The 16,747-nt window shown below is 40.9% G+C and overlaps 1 protein-coding gene across 4 annotated transcripts; it reads left to right on the forward strand.

Annotated features, from left to right (window-relative positions):
- The first annotated feature begins 751 nt into the window (after window positions 1–751).
- Window positions 752–15,090, forward strand: OTULIN (OTU deubiquitinase with linear linkage specificity). 4 transcript variants are annotated; one of them, XM_062569815.1, is made up of 9 exons: window positions 752–818; window positions 943–1,158; window positions 2,124–2,459; window positions 8,463–8,539; window positions 9,198–9,292; window positions 10,539–10,682; window positions 11,150–11,275; window positions 12,079–12,348; window positions 13,432–15,090. In XM_062569815.1, exons 2-9 carry the CDS (start codon window positions 986–988, stop codon window positions 13,624–13,626), a joined length of 1,416 nt encoding a protein of 471 aa, XP_062425799.1. In that variant the 5' UTR covers window positions 752–818; window positions 943–985; the 3' UTR covers window positions 13,627–15,090. The 4 variants fall into 4 exon arrangements, with proteins under 4 accessions (XP_062425799.1, XP_062425802.1, XP_062425800.1 ...); XM_062569816.1 differs by having other exon boundaries at window positions 756–826; XM_062569818.1 differs by lacking the exon at window positions 2,124–2,459.
- Window positions 15,091–16,747: the final 1,657 nt, after the last annotated feature.

The raw sequence follows: 16,747 nt of genomic DNA on the forward strand, positions 1-16,747 counted from the left end.
ATAAAAGTATATGATTTGTGGGCGGTATTATTTTCTTACCAGAGAAACTGTTATTCACTAATGTTCTGTTCAGCATATTCTGCGATTTCTAGACGTGTCTTAAGTCTCTGACTAGTGTACACAGCACACAAGGATTTGCCAAGCTGTAGAGGGGCTACGCGTACAGCTGCCTTCTCGGTGTTAGGTGCCCGGCACTGCTCCTAAGCTTTTTTTGTCACACAGCAGTGTGACTTAAGGCCGAGGATCTACCCGGCTTTTTGCCTCACCTGCAGCAGGGAACAGCATTTTTTTTTTTTCAAAAAGGAGGAAAAAAAATTCCCAAACCCCAAGGTTTTTCCTTGGGGCAGAACTTGGTGATATGCCCGGAGGAGACACTTCCAGGCCCTGACAGGCTCCAGAGGGTGGCTGACACCCGTGCACGCCACGGGACTTCCTCCCTATTTCACACAGACTCTGCCTCCACTTCCCCCTCATGCTGTCTCCGAGTTTGGGGACGTTTATACAGCTCCTTTTAGCTAATCCAGCACCAGCCCAACTCCCCGACCCCGGGCCAACCGCCTCGCAGTAACGCCCTCCCCCCGCCCCTCCCCCCCCACAGTGCGCATGCGCCGGCGGCTGCGCCCGCTCGCCGCGCCGGTGCGTTTCGGCGGAAGACAGGGGGGTGCTGTTCGCCAGCCGGGCCCGTGCGGCCCCTCCTTCCGCTTCCCCGTGGGGCGGAAGGAAGTGCGGGGACGCTCTTTCCGGCGTCGTGACGCGCCGGGGTGGCGCGATGCCGGGGGCTGGGGAGCCTGGCGTCGCGGAAGCGCCTGTGGAGCGGCGTAAGGAGGTGGCGGCGGCGGCACTAGGCGGCCAGGGCGGGGGCCGGGAGCCGTGGGGGGCGGGGGGCCCCGGCCGGCGCGTTGGCGTCTCCCTGGCGGTAAGTGCGGGCGCGTCTCTCCGCAGGGAGCGCGCCGGCGGTGCGGGCCCGGCCCGGCGCCTCGCGGAAATGAGCGGCGAGCGGGAGGAGCGGCCGTGGCGGACGAGCCGCCTGCGGGGCGCCCCCGATGGGGCCGCGGCGCCCGGAGGGCCTGGCGAGCGGCGAGCCGAGGCGGCGGCAGCGGCGGTTACCTCTGAGCGGTTCCGGGTGCAGCGGCCGGCAGGGCAGAGGGTCCCCCAAAGGTGAGACCTCTGCTGCGTTTGCTCGTGGCAGTGCGCGTATCTGAGTGTATTTTAGACCACATCTGGCTCGTCTTCTTGAGTTTTGTCCTACAGAACAGTTTAATAACCATGATGGCTCTAGTGTGAAAGTGTGATAACATCTGGAAGAGAAAGCTACCCCCTGGGGGGGGGAGGCTTTAGTTTGAAAATAGAAGCACCTGTTTTAGAACAGGAAGGGGCATAGCTTATAGCTCAGGCATTCATTCAAGGGGCTGTCCTTGGTAGCAGTGGTCAAAATTGCCCCAGAAGAATGTGAATGTAGCAGCTGCAAAACTATCCTTTTGCTTTTCTTTCTCTTTTTTTTTTCCTAAAAAAAAAAAAAGGCGATTTAAGATAAATATTCCTGAAAATTTATCATCTAGGCATATACTAAGCTTTTGGAGAACTTCTAGAAGGCATTGTGGAACGTCTTTTCCCCAAGTTAAATTTAAGCAAAAAAAAAAAAAAAAAAAAAAAGTGGATTTTCACACTTAATTGTGAATCCTGGTGTAATGGAGAGTTTCACCAAGCAGCAGATGGGTTAATAGAAGTGTTTCTCTGATAGGACTGAAGCTTGTTTCCTTGGGATTTCTATTAAGCATAAAGTTTTTATGTGATTATGTGTTTGAGAGGGACAAGTGTCCAATCTGGGCACTAATTCCAGTACTGGTGGTGTTTGAGGAGCTGGCACACAATAGGCTTTGTACAAAATAAAATTGCCCTGCATAGGAGATGGATTTGAGTATTGCTTGGGTACTGTGTTTTCCTATCAATATATTCTTTTCTATTTTTTTCTTCTTTCTTCCTTTTTTCTTTTTTTTTTGAACATTTAAGTACTTTCTGAATCCTCAAAATGTGATAACTATCAAAATATTGTAACTTTCATTAAACTGTGCTTTTGTTCTTTCATAAGAGGTGTTCTTCATGTATTTCTGAATTCTTCAAAGCCAGGATAGGTTTCAAGGGTGGATGACTGAACCTATCAGCCTTTCTGCGGGTGCAGATGAGATGCAGAAAAAAGATACTATGTCGATAAAGTTGATGAAGCATGCAAAGGAAGTTGATGCTTCTTGTAATGAGCTTGGTTCAGAAAGTGTGCATACTGACTGGAAAGAGCAATCTACATCAGAAATAAGAGAAGAATATGTACACAGAAGCACCGGAAAACTTGAACAGATGGATACGGTTAAATCACTTATGGCAGATCAGGATGCCTATAGAGACTGTGAAGTAAACTTATCTTTGTCTAGTAATCCTTCAGCAATGGAGTCATCTATGGACAGGTGAGGATTCTGTGTTATAGTAAGAGCCTTCCTCTAGAAAAAGATGCTTTTACTTCTGGCGGGCGATGGTAGTTGTCTGAATATTAGCAAAATTATATATATGTATATATCAATGTCTTAGTGAAATAAGCATAAATCTCAAATTTTTAATTTCTTTATGTGAAGGCCAACTAATCACTTTAGAGGGAAGATTTTTATCACTTATTAGTTGTCTCCCTTCCCAATCTAACAAAATAACTGCTATGGTATTAAGCCTTTTCAGGTAGAATGCAGAGCATGGGAGACTAGAAGATCTTAATGTGGATACTTGGGCAGCTTGGTTTTAACCTTGTGAACACTTCTTATTAGGTATAGGGCTAACTGGAGAAGGCTCTATTTTTGTTTTGTGTGTGTATATAACTTAATCCTAACACTTCCGAAATTCAGAAATCGTACGTCGTATTCATATGAAGTTGTCATTAAGCAGAGTCTCATGTTTGTGTGCTTAATGCATGATTTCCTGTAGATACATATTCTATTTCATATGTTGGCAAAAGTGCAGTTAAGGATCTTCAAGCTTCTGGATTTTTAAATTAGCTGCTACTTGGCATACCCATTCTTATTGATCTAATGTATGAATTGACCTAAACTGTTAATAGTAGTAAGTTTATTCTCTGGCATTAAAAAATGCAGGTATTCATTTCTGCATAATAACAAATGGGAAACTTGGATTTTGCTTTCATATGTAGTATTTTAAATCATAGGAGCTCAAGTCCTGAAAATCCGTTAGTATAATGCTACTTAAATTTGTGCACTTATCACTTCTTTCCCTTTTTTCCAGCTTATTTTGCTTGCTATCACTCTTATTTTATTTTTTTTGATATATGCAAAGCCCAAGGTACTCTACTTAGATTTGACACCCTGTCTTTTAACTCAGTATCTTTGGTTTGTCAGTGTCTGTTTTGTTAAACTAAAACAAAAAAAATTGTTTACGTGACACATTATTTGCCAGTTTTTCTTTTTGTGCACGCACATTTTCAGTTATTTCAAATTGCACAGCAGTTTGGGCAGCAGAGTGCGAAGAAGGGATCCTCTTTTCTATTCAGAACATCAGATATGTTATCAGTTATAGTGTGACATACCACAGAGCACATTCCCCTGTAGCTGTTGAAGTTACTGCCTCTGCCATGTTGGATGCTTCTACCCAGACAGACCTTACAATGGAGGAGGCAGTTCTGCAAGTTCCAGTCTGCAAGGAGCACCTGTGAGGCGCTCTTGTGAGGCTGGGGCTGACAGTCACCTTTCTGCAGAAGGTGTACTGTTATTGATGAGTTGTCGCCAGATCAAGGAGTTACAGAAGAGGCAGCAGACAAGCAAAACATAGACAGGATATTCTGAGACCCTGCAGCTTGAAAGGTCCTAATCTCCATCAGCAGTGGAGATGCACATAGAGCGCATGCCTTGTGGGATGGGAAGTGATAACTCCAAGGAAGGCAAAGGCTGGAAGCTGGTGACTATTCGTAGCAGGAGGAAGGCTCTTGATCTTCCTGAAGGCTTGTGGCTACTGAATAAGTTAATTGCCCTTACACTCAGGAGGAGCTAGATGTGCTTTCATGTGAAGCATCTGGGTCAATGGACCCTGCACCATGCAGGAACACCTAGAAGAAGCTGCAAGTGGTAGTAGTGGGTCACTTCCTGCTGCAGAGGACAGAGGCACTCTTCTGCTAACCTGACCTCCTGTCTAGAGAGGTTAGCTGCTTCACAGGGACTCAGATCCAGGATGTTGTGGAAAGACTACCAAAGCTCGTCCACTCTTCCAGCTGTTTCCCCCTGGTGCTCTTGCATGTGGGCACCAATGATACTGCCAGAGACAACTTGGAAAGTATCAAACATGACTACAAAGCTCTGGAGGTGGTGATCAGAGATGTGGGGGCTCAGGTAGTTTCCTCCTCGATCCTGCCAGTGAGGATCCATGACAGGGGAAGGATGCATGGAGGAATGGATGGATAGAGAGACAACAGTTGGCTGCACGGCTGCTGTTGGCAACAGGGTTTTGATTTCTATGGCCCTATGTCATGGGACCCTGTCTGAAGATCAACATCTGTTTAGGAGAGATGGGATTCACCTGACTAAGTGGGGCAAAAGCATCTATGCCAGTAGGCTTTACCAACCTGATAAGGAAGGCTTTAAACCAGGAAAGGCAAGGGAAGGATAGAATTATAGAGGCCATGCAATCAACAAAACAGGCCTTAACTGGGATGCCTCAAACAAGGCAGGCAAAGTGCCTTCAAGGCCATGAGGAAACCTCTTGCACTCCTTCTGGGAAATCAGCATGTTCAGATGACCTCTCAGAAGTGCCTGTACACAAGTACATACAGCATGAGGAGTAAACAGGAGGAATTAGAGATCTGTGTTCAGTTGCAGGAGTTATGGAGACATGGAATAGCTCTCATGACAGAAATGCTGCAATATATAGGTGGAGACAGGCCCTTTGGGAAGGACAGGCCAGAAAGGCAAGTAGAGGGAATAGCCCCATATGTGAGAGACCAGCTACAAGCATGTAGCCCTGCCTAGGAGGGAACGATGGGCTGACTGAGAACTTACGGGTAAAGATTAAGGGGCAGACTAACATGGGTGACACTGTTGGGGGTGTTTGCTACAGGCCACCTGATCTGGAAAAAACAGATGAGGCCTTCTACAGACAGCTGGAATAAGCCTCACATTCACAGGCCTTGGTCCTTATAGGGGACTTCAGCCACTCCAGTATCTGCTGGAGGGATGACATAGCAGGGCATAAGCAATCCAGGAGGTTCCTGAAGGGCGTCGATGACAACTTTCTGATACAGTGCCCTTTTTGTGATAGGTGATAGAGGAGCCAATGAGGAGATGCCCTGCTGGACCTCTTACTTACAAACAAGGAAGGGCTGGATGGAGATGGAAATGTTGGGGCAGCCTTGGCTGCAATGGCTGTGAGATGGTAGTATTCAGGAATGTGCAAGAGAGGAAGCAGGGCAAAAAGCAGGATCACAATGCTGGACTCAAGAAGAGCAAACTTTGGCTTCTTCAGGGACCTGCTTGGAAGAATTCGATAGGATAGGGCCTTAGAAGGAAAAGAGATCCAAGAAAACTGGCTGATATTCAAAGATCACCTCTTCCAAACTTGTTGGATCCATCCCAGTAAGCCAGAAGTCAAGCAAAGGCAGCAGGAGACCTGCATGGAGGATCAAGGAGCTCCTGGCAAAACTCAGAGAAAAGAAGGCAGGGCTGGTGGCCAGGCAGGGCTCAGAGGCAGCAGAGGAGCAGTGGCGGCCAGCTACAGGGAGAGCAGGTTTCCGCTTGCTCCAGACTCTGGTGGTCAAGATCCTGTGGGAAACGGTCTCCAGCAGCAGCAGGGCTCAGCGCAGCAGCTTCCTCTGCACAGCCAACCTCCTCTGAGAGCAGGAACAGGCCATGGCCAGCAAGAGTGGGAGAAGGCCTCTGTACCTCGACAGAAGACTACTCACCATGCTCCAGCAGGAGACCTGCGGAGGTTGAGATGGGCCTAGACTCCCTGGGAAGGTGACTGCAGTATTTCCTGGGCTCCCAGGGAAGGCCTAAAAAAGGCTGAAGCCCAGGCAGCAGGGAAATCAGCACAGCCTGGAAAGAAGGGCAAGCAGCTGTGTGGGCAGCAAGGGTGCACTATTCTGTGATTTAGACTTTATTTCTGCTGTATTGTCAAAATATTTTAATGGAAGCTAATGAGAGGTTTTAGTTTCTGCATTCTTGATTCTACAGATTTTCTTAGCTGGTTGTTGCTAGGCTAGTACACTATTACGATATGCTTTCTACTCTGAAAAGAAATAGAGTTCATATGTCAGTGGATTGTACCTGTTACCTAACTTGATTTTGAAACACATCAGTTAAATTGCTGCAGTACTTTGTTTGCACTGGATATTAATCACTCAAGTGTTATCAGGCCAATTTTGTCAACTCCCAGAAATAAGATGACGGAACTTTGTTCTACTGTTTTACACTGAATATCTTTAAATGACTTCAGTTAGTGGAAACAGTTTGCACTTTTTCTCTTTGTGCGTTATATCCTAAACATATGCAAAGTTGTATTCCAAAGTAACTTTTCCCCCTTTGGGATCCTCTGTAGAAACAGATTTTCCTCATGCTTGGAGGATGAGGTAGTTCCTTTGTATTTTAAATACTTACTATTACTTTCAGCCTGTAAGTAATGTAAGCTAGAGATCATGATTGCTGTTGGATACCAAGTTACTGTTTTTCTCATAGTATTTTCAAAGTTATTAAATATCCTTGAAACTCTTCCTAAGTCTTAATGGACTGTAATCTCTGCTGAGAAATAAGATTGGGCGTCAGTATTAAGATTTGGCTGGTGCTACACTGTTCACAAGCGATAATTATAATTATTGTGTCTTTTTTCTCTCCCGGCCATACTGTTTTATGGAGTGCAGTCCTGAATATTAATTGTTTTCAAATTTCATTCATAACCTTTTAGTATTGCTATGAATTAGATTTCAAGCAGCTACTTGAACACCCAGGAAAGCCAGGCATTTTCTAGGCATCAAAACATCAGAAGTTTGAAACTTTAATAAAAGCTAAAGTTGAATTTCATGATTTTTCTGTAGGTGACAGCTTCCTGGGATTAATTTATATTTGTCTTTAGCTCTACTAAACATGGGTTGTCTTATTCTGAAAGGAATATATGCGAATAGAGTGTGTGGGGTTTATTTTATTATTTATTTATTTTTTAACAGTGTAATAAGAGTAATTGGATTATTGCCTGGCTACGTTAATCCCTTCCTTGTAGTCTTCCTAACTACTTGTTCTCTTCTGGGAGTGGAAGATTAGGCAGGGACACTACCTTTACTCCTCCGTGGGAACTCTCAGGCATACTTTTACTGAGTAGTTGATTATTCATTGTCCGCTACTAATGGTGATTTCTAACGATCTTACGGATTTCTTTTTGTGTATGGACTTTCTTCAAAATACAATATAACTCTCCTATTACAGACAAGACTAAATGTTTTAGTAAGATGCTGGATGGTATCTCTTTAATGTGCTTTATCTGTGAAGCTGTGTTTAAACTTTGCTTGCTAGATATTATATGCCAAATGGCGGTAAGAATGAAGTTTAGAGGACTGCAATTTACTATCTGTTTTATTTTTTCTTCGAACAGCATGAATCATTTTGAACTGTATAGGCCTTCTTTCTTGACAGTAGTGTTCACACCCTAGCTATGAGATCTTTTCTTGGTAATGCTAGTGTATGCACAGAAACAATGTGCTTTTAAGGCCATCTTTTCATCTCTTGTGGTCATAACAGGAGCTCAGAATGGCGGCTTGTAATTCAGATGGAGACATTTGGCTCTTAAGACAGCACACCTTGACCAAAAAGCCTGCGTTATTCAAGGCAGGAATGTTTGGCTGGATTTGAATTAGCCTCTAGGCTACAGTTTGGATTACACTTACAGTGAAAGAAAATACATTTCTATAACATTAAAACCAGTGGTAGGTAGCTGGAGGCTTCCCATCCTGGTGTCATGAATGCAACTGGTTACTTGGCAGGTTGCTCAACCCCCGCAGAACATTAATACAAAGCTATTGTGAGTACTGAATTTTAATTTCATGCTTCAATTGCAGTATTTGTATACTAAACATAATAAGGCATTTTTGGTTTTTCTGTCTTGCTAATCTGTCCTATAAAACTTAAAGGGGCTTTAGCAGTCCGTAGTCTCCGTATAAGCAGCACGGCAGAAACTCAGGCAGTGGTTCATTGCAGAAATACTTGTCACAGATAAGAAGGGCAGGAATTATTATTTTTTTAAAAACTTTGATTGTTTTGGGGAACTTATGGTGGGGGAGGGAGTGGGACTTATGAAAATTTGTAAGTTGGAGGTCAAATGAAGTTCAAATCAGACTTGTAGAAAGATGTAAGTACTCGTATTTAGTGGTGAACAGGGGAAAAAGGTCAGTGACTGCAAGATGTGGTGTTACATGAAGTGTGTGAATTTTATTGCAGTGAGGAGGACATGTATCGTGATGCAGAAGAAATAGAGAGAGAGAAAATATTACTTGTTTGTGAGGTGGGCTCTTCAGGTACGTTTGACCTTTATTTGGCGTTTCAAGTATAATTTTACAGTTTATTGTATCACTAATTCCTGATGATTTGAAACTGTCATTTCCAAGGGTTTTTTTTGAACACAGATGTCTGTGTGTGTAATAGAAATTACTTATTGTGACTGAGTACAGTTTAATTCCCCAAAGAATCAGTTTTATGTAAAAGGATAAAACTGTATTCCTTGCTTTCTCCCTTGTTTCTGACTTAAAGATCTATTATCTTTCTTCTTTATGGTCTGGTTCCTGAACGAAGAAGAGAGTAATTTTCATCTAATACTTTTCTCTGGTTTCTAAGAAAATGAAGAATATTTCACTAATTTACTTTTTCCTTTTTTTTTTTCCCCCACACTGGCTAATATCTTCAGAGCAGGAGGAGTAGAGAGTGTTCACCCTTTTGTTGGACTGCATCGTCATTTTTGTTTATTTGTGGTTTTATGAGCAAGGAGATGGCTTTTTTTCCGTCTTGACACTAACAATTATTTAGGAGTTATAGGTTGTGCTATGTCAGTCTCTTTTCAGTTGGCACCAATTTTATTTTAAACTGATAGTGTGTATTTAGAAACTGAAGTTCTGGTGCTTTTATATGTCGCTTTGTTTTACAGTTTTCTATATACTGTTATGTATTCTGTATTGGCAGAATGTAAACTAAGTGTTGCACCTGAAATGGACATCATGGAGTACTGCATAAAAGAATGGAGAGGAAATACACCAGTAGCAAAAAGGATGAAAAAGGTACAAGTTCTATTTAAAAAGTTTATTTTTCTTATTATTGCTTTCACTTACAAGTTTAGAAGATGATTTCCTATGGGGAAAAATCTTTATAAAAGGAAATGCAATAGTAACGTTTCCAGTGTCTGGTCTTTGAAGTGACTAGCGACTAGAAGATTGTTCTGTTCATAGTAGTTCAAAATGTGTTTTTAGTAAAGCTACTTGTTGAGAGTGTAGGGTTTTGACTAATACAGTTCTTCGTTACTGTTTTCAATTACAAAGTTTTAAACTTGATGTATTGTCATAAAAATGGGAAGTTTATTGCCATAGCAATGGTAATTTTATTGACTGTTCAAGTGATAGAGCAGATGATTGACTTATTTTTGCAGAAGGAAAATAACTAAAGCTGGTGAATTGCATGATCAGGAGCTTTAATGAGTAAGTTCAGGATTTTTTTTTTCCTGTAAATTTTTGAATTCTCTTACATTGTTCTTGAGCTAGAATGATAGAAGATAAAGAGTGGAAGCACGTGGGATTACCATTTTTCCCCCAAAGTAATTTCAAAATTTAACAATATGCATGAGTAAACCTGAACTGCTTCTCATAGTTACAATGATCCCTGTGTCACCTTCAAGAGGTTAGCAAGAGAAATACAAATGTAGGGTTTTGGATCTTCTTAAGTCAGTGGAATAGATGCAATAAACTTCAGAAGTTATGTTTCAACACTGCTCTTTCTGTAAAGGCCCATATGAGAACAACAGGGAGGAGGCAAATATGCTGAGGCATGTGTCAAGATATTTCAGTGTAAACGTCGTCTATTTTTTCCCTCGGGGAAAAATCTATGTATGACAAGTAAATGGCTAAGCTATTGCTGAAACTTTTTGTAAGCACGGTGTATTTTTAGCTTTAAAGGCATATACTCATATGCTTGTTTACATTTTTTGAAACCTAAATGGGTTAGCTGTGCAAATTTCAGTGGCATTTCTGTTCTGCGATCAATAATGCTATGACCAATTATCTACTCATTGGATGCTTGTTTGTTATTCAGCTGGACTATGATAGTGAGGATTTTTTTCTTCTTTTTCCTAAGCATGACTTGTGATATAAAAGCATTTGAACTTCCAAAATGGTTGGTGGGCCAAATTCTTTTTGCCCTTTCACTTGGTTCTGAGTCTTGATCTGTTTTCCAGTATCTGTTCTTGATGCCATGCACTGGAATCATGAATATTTATTAACACTTTAATAAAATTTGAATTTTATGTCTTCTTAGGGATATGAAGCAGTTTCTCAAAAATTTGCATCCATAAGGAGAGTACGGGGTGATAACTACTGTGCTCTCAGAGCAACTCTGTTCCAGGCGCTAAGCCAAGCAACTCAGTTACCGAACTGGCTGCAGAGTGAGGACTTTACTATGGTATATGTCAGTCGTGGATCTCCTGACAGTACAGAAATATTGGTTCTGACCTATTTAATAATTTTATGATCTAATTTCTCTGTTATGCTGTATACTCACTTCTCAATATCACTTAAATTAAGATTGGAATGCTTCTACTTCTTAAGGTTGTCTTCTAACTATTGAAGATTTACAGTGATTCTTTCAAGTTGGAATTGAATCTAACTCAATTCCCAGTCTTGACTATAATGCAACCTGTTTAGATTATGCAGTAGTAACAGACCAGTTGTCCTGCTGTTACTCAACGAAAATTATAAAGAGCTAGTTGTGTTCAGTTATGCTTATCTTAATATTGTATGTGCTCAGAAGAATGTACTAAGGGATTGTTTTAAGCTGTAAAATGTAGAAATGTATTGATTCAGTAATGCTTACAGTGGTGGCTTTTCTTTTCAAGATTTTTGACTGCCTTCTCTTCTGTCAACTTGCAGCTTCCTGAAAAGTTGTTGAGCAAATATGACTGGATCAAGCAGTGGCAGCTAAAACAAAAACTGTGCAGGAAGATGGGAGAAATCAGTGATGAAATTAAAGAATATTTAATACTATTAAGGAAAAAGGTTGGAAAAGTTTAAAGCTTTTTTTTTTAATTGTCACTTGCAAATAAGAAGTAAAAATTTTTGAATGTGGTGAATTTTGCATAAGGATGCTGTATACATGATGCAAAAATAAAGCAAGGAAAGCATATCTGTTCAGACCTCGTGGAGCTTTCTGGTCTTCTGCTTGGTTTAGTGGATGCTGGAATTAATACAGAATCATATCTATAGTTAGACAGGTCTTGGTGAAGAAATTTATTTAACATAGTAATGTTTTCCCTTATGTTATTTCTTGTGTTAATTTTAAGGAGTGATGTGTAGTCCTTTGATTAAATGCTATTGCTACCTTAAACAGTACATGGAAAGAAAAAAAAATACAGAATAACACTGAAGTTATTTCAAAGGAACAATTTTTGTTCCACGTTTTATAAATACTAGATTAACATAACAGAAAAAGTCATGCCCTGTTAGTGTTCATAATGTATTAAAATTCCCCTGCCTCCCTTTTTTATTTAAACCCTGGAACCTATTTATAAACTCTTCAACTGCTTATGTCTTATTGTATAATATATGCATGTATTTGCTCTCTTGCTCTTTCACTGTTTTGGTTAAGGATTAACTGCTCTGATAAATTGAGCAAAATTAGACTCACCCAACTTGGCCTTGGCAGAGCTACAGCTGTGGAAATACTCTAGAATGCTTTTACAATTGATGTTTTTAACTCAAATTCTAAGTGCCTATGCTGAAAATTCACAATTAACAGATGGCTTTTTGCAGCTCCTGGATGGTGATGACTGATTCATTTTGAGCATTTATTATTTTTATAGTGGAAGAATATCAGTGAAATCAAGGCTCCTAATGAGAAACAAGAAGCTTGTGATGAATTGTTTAAAAACGAAGAGGAGGAGTACAGTCTATATGAAGCTCTGAAATTTTTGATGCTCAGCACGGCCATTGAATTGTACAATGATGATAAAAATGGAAGGAAGGTTCCTGTCTTCTCGTGGTTACTGTTTGCACGGGATACATCTAGTAACCCTTGTCAGTTAATGCATAATCACTTGAATCAAATTGGTCACAGTGGCGGCCTTGAACAAGTAAGGAGAGATTGTTATTATAGTGTTATTCTTCTGTTTGGGCTTTTCCATCTGAAATGTTGATAGAAATGATCAAACCTGTTAATCTGACCGCATTTAATGATGTAGTCTGATCTTTCATTGGGAAAATGTAAGAGAACTAGCTGTTAATAAGAGTCTGTAAAGGCCTTCCTTTTAAACATTGGTTTTGTATGGTAGATGACACTTGGGTAACACCATTCTTGGGAAGTATTTTATTTTATTAGTAACAACGATTACATTAGTCTCTTAATTGCTAATTTAACTACTTAAAAATATCATGATAAAACGGCACTGTCCAATTATGAAGGACAAGATGTGAAGTACGTACACTTGGTGAATTCTGATAAATTAGTGACATTTATTGCCTGAAACTTTGTGCAAGTGATATGTGTGCCACTGAAAACCAACTAAGCAAACAAAAAAGCCCACCTTAGTGATTAAGGGGGTGAGTAGTCTGAAGGATTCTAGAAACATCATTTTAAAAATTTCAGTTAAGGCATTGCCAGGAGGGTATTGCACCATTCAGTGGAACCTAGAAACATGGAAACATTGTTTTGTTCATGTTTATCAGCTTAAATTTATGATGACTCATAATACAGGCTTAATATGGGCTTTGTCTGCTGCATGTGAACTGGAGAGTTCAGAGAGCCTGCTCGTGGCTTGAAACCTCTTGTTTGGTGACTTAATGGGAATAAATACTGATATAAGCGAATGGTCTCTCCTACCTTTTTGTGGCAGTGGGGAAGTGAATTTTTCAGAACAAAATAGCTTTTGGTTTAGGAGTAATATCTGTACTCTTTTTATGTCTAAAGAGCTCTGTGTTAAAGGCATGGCATCTTAGAAGAGGTATTTATACAGAAGGTTAAGAACTGCTAGAATGACCAAGATACTGAACTAGATAAGAGATGTTCGCGTATATGCATTCTCACTTATTTTTCTTCAAGTGTTTTTTTTTTCCTTTAAAAAACTACGTAGTGGTAGGAATTACTGATTTAAGAGAAATAACTCATAAAAGATATGGTTAATTTTATATATCTTATTTCTGCTTTTTTTCGAATGTAGGTGGAAATGTTTCTCCTTGCTTATGCTCTGCAGTACACCATCCAAGTTTACCGATTGTATAAATACAGTACTGATGAATTCATCACGCTTTATCCAAATGACCCAGAGGAGGACTGGCCTGTGGTGACTCTCATAACTGAAGATGACAGACATTATAATATTCCAGTCAGAATGTGCCAAGAGACTATGTTGTAAACAAGTGATTTTGACAGCCAGATTTGTGCTGTTTATTGAGATTTCCAGTGCCATTTTGAGATGGGATGATGATATGTTGTTAAGTCTACAGCAACTTGAAATTCGTGTTTCAGAAGCTTACATCTGAACTAAAATACTGAACAAATCTTAAAGAGTAATTGAATAGGAATTTTGCAAATATGCCTTTTTGTTGCCTGTAAATTATTATTTTTTTTTATTTTGTGGAGACTTAAAGTTTCCATTTCTGAAGGGAATACAAAAATTACGGATTCTCTTCTTAAGGTAGGTCAGGTTCTATTGCAAGAGGTGAGCTGATCTTCTGCTCTTAGAACTAATTTGATAATGATGAATTGAAGTTTCTGGAAAAGTTAAGTGTCCCGATTGATTTTTTTTTTTTTTCTTTATATATTGTTTTTTAGAAGCAATTTATATGACTGGATCTTAGGAAGTGATGTAATTCTTCTGCAATTGTAGCATAAAACCATGACAGAGATTAACTTCCAAGAGAAATGTTTGTTAAAAGTTTCCTAATACTTTGGGGGCTATTCAGACATGAATATCTTTTATTTGGAAACAAAGCAGGTGTTACATTGAAAATGACAAGCATTTTTACCCCTTTCAGCTTCTTGAGAGGGCTGTGGCAGAGGGACTTGATAATGGGGGAATATAAAAGTTCTTTGTTAATAGATCACAAATTTGAAACCTACCTGGAATTCTCTCTTCATTTGTGACAGCTGGTATGAAATAAGCATGTGCCATTTACTTCCATGGTTGTTATTACTTGTTATTATAATGTTAATCCTTTCAGGTAGCCACTATGGAGTACTAAAGATCTGAGTCTATGCAGACGTTGCAGTAGGTGGAAATAAATTTATTGTGTAAATTGATCTTTCTGCATGTGACACTCCTCGTGGTAGGTTCTATGTGGCTATTTAGAATTATTAAATATACTTTAAATTGAAGGAATGCGTAATATGTCAGATGTTGGCAGTGCTGGCATAGCTTAAAAAAAAAAGGAAACCTGTACTTTTAGCTTAAAGGGGTAATGTGCTCTAAAGATGATTCTCAGATCAAGAGAGTGAGATGTGATTTAAATGAAATATCAACCAGGCACAGAACACCTGACTCCCTCAAAAGGCCTTCTTACACAAAAGAGATGAGGCTATAAAAGCTACTTTTCCTTCAAATCTTGAAGGAAATAGAATGCAGAATTGCAAATTCTCCTGTTCCGTTTAAAATGAACTTACAAAATTTTTTTATTATGAAAGACTATTACACAAAAAGGATGTGTATTCACTACATTGTAAAATGTGTTTTAGCCACATCTTGATGAGACCTATCATCTACTCTTTAAGTGTGGTATTTATCATGTTATCTTCAGCTTTTAAAGTGACTACCTTGTCTATGATATTGAAAAGGTTCTGGGAGCCACAGAGAAAGAATAATAAATTAGCTAATCTTACAGTGTTTTGTTTCCTTGTTTTACTCCTGTTTTTTTTTTTTTTTCATAACTTTTTTTAGTTTTTAGTTTTTAATTTTAAAATATTTGTTAAAGTGAGTCATTTCTTGAAAGCTGCAGAGCATAATATGTTTAAAGGAAATGCAATTATCAGCTTTCTGCTTGTTCATGGGTAGTGAAAAAATACTCTGAATTACTGTTATCAAAGGAACACTGAAGGAGAAAGGAAAAAGTAACTTTTGCAACTCACTAAACTCTGATAGGAAAGTTACCTTCTTAAGTCATAGTCTTGAGATTAAAAATAGTTTAATAAAAAAGTGCTAAAATAGTATATTTCTTCTTGTATTTAGAGCAGTGTGATGCTTAAAAATCCTTAAGGCTTTGGCTCGTAACCATTATGCGGGTAGATGATTCCCCTGATTGGCATGGATGTTGTTGCTAGGCACAGACAGTCCATCGCATCGATGCATTGCATCGATGATAACTTTTTGACACAGGTGGTGGAGGAGACAACAAGGAGGAGTGTCCTGCTGGACCTTGTCCTAACCAACAAAGGACTGGTTGGAGATGTGAAGGTTGGGGACAGCCTTGGCTGCAGTGACCATGAGAAAGTGGAGTTCAGGATCTGGCGTGAAGGAAGCAGGGCAGTAAGCAGAATCACAACCCTGGACTTAAGAGGGGTCTTTGGCCTCTTAGGGAACTACTTGGAGGAATTCCATGGGTTAAAGCCCTAGAAGGAAGGGGGGTCCAAGAGAGCTGGCTACTGTTCAAGCATCACTTTCTGCAAGCTCAAGAGCGATGGATCATAGGATTCCACAGACAGATTGGGTAGATGAGGGGAGAGCAGTGGATGTTGTGTGCCTTGAATTCAGCAAGGCTCTTGACACTGTCTCCCACAACATCCCCACAGGCAAGCTCAGGAAGTGTGGGTTAGACAAGTGGACAGTGAGGTGGATTGAGAACTGGCTGAAAGGCAGAGCTCAGAAGGTTGTCATCAGTGGTGCAGAGTCTAGTTGGAGGCCTGTGGCTAATGGAGTTCCCCAGGGCTCAGGACTGGGTCCTGTCTTGTTCAACTTATTCCTCAGTGACCCAGATGAGGGGGCAGAGTGCCTCCTCAGCAAGTTTGCTGATGATCCCAAGCTGGGAGGAGTGGCTGATACAGCTGAGGACTGTACTGCCATCCAGAGAGACCTGGACAGGCTGGAGAGCTGGGCGGAGAGGAACCTCATGAGGTTCAACAAGGCCAAGTGCAGGGTCCTGCATCTAGGGAGGAATAACCCTATGCATCAGTACAAGCTGGGGGCTGACGTGCTGGAAAGCAGCTCTGCAGAGAATGGACCTGGGAGTGCAGTGCTGGTGGACAACAAGTTGAGCCAGCAGCGCGTCCTTGTGGCCAGGAAGGCCAGTGATATCCCGTGGCGCATTAGGAAGAGTGTTGCCAGCAGGTGGAGGGAGGTGATCCTGCCCCTCTACTCAGCCCTGGGGAGGCCTCATCTGGAGTACTGCATCCAGTCCTGGGCTCCCCAGGTCAAGAGAGATGTGGAGCTGCTGGAGAGAGTCCAGCATATGGCTACCAAGATGATCACAGGGCTGGAGCATCTGCCCTATGAGGAACAGCTACAAGAGCTGGGCCTGTTTAGCCTGGGGAAGAGACGACTGAGG

Source organism: Rhea pennata, chromosome 2 (assembly GCF_028389875.1).
Source record: "Rhea pennata isolate bPtePen1 chromosome 2, bPtePen1.pri, whole genome shotgun sequence".
In the NCBI taxonomy this organism is placed as follows: domain Eukaryota; kingdom Metazoa; phylum Chordata; class Aves; order Rheiformes; family Rheidae; genus Rhea; species Rhea pennata.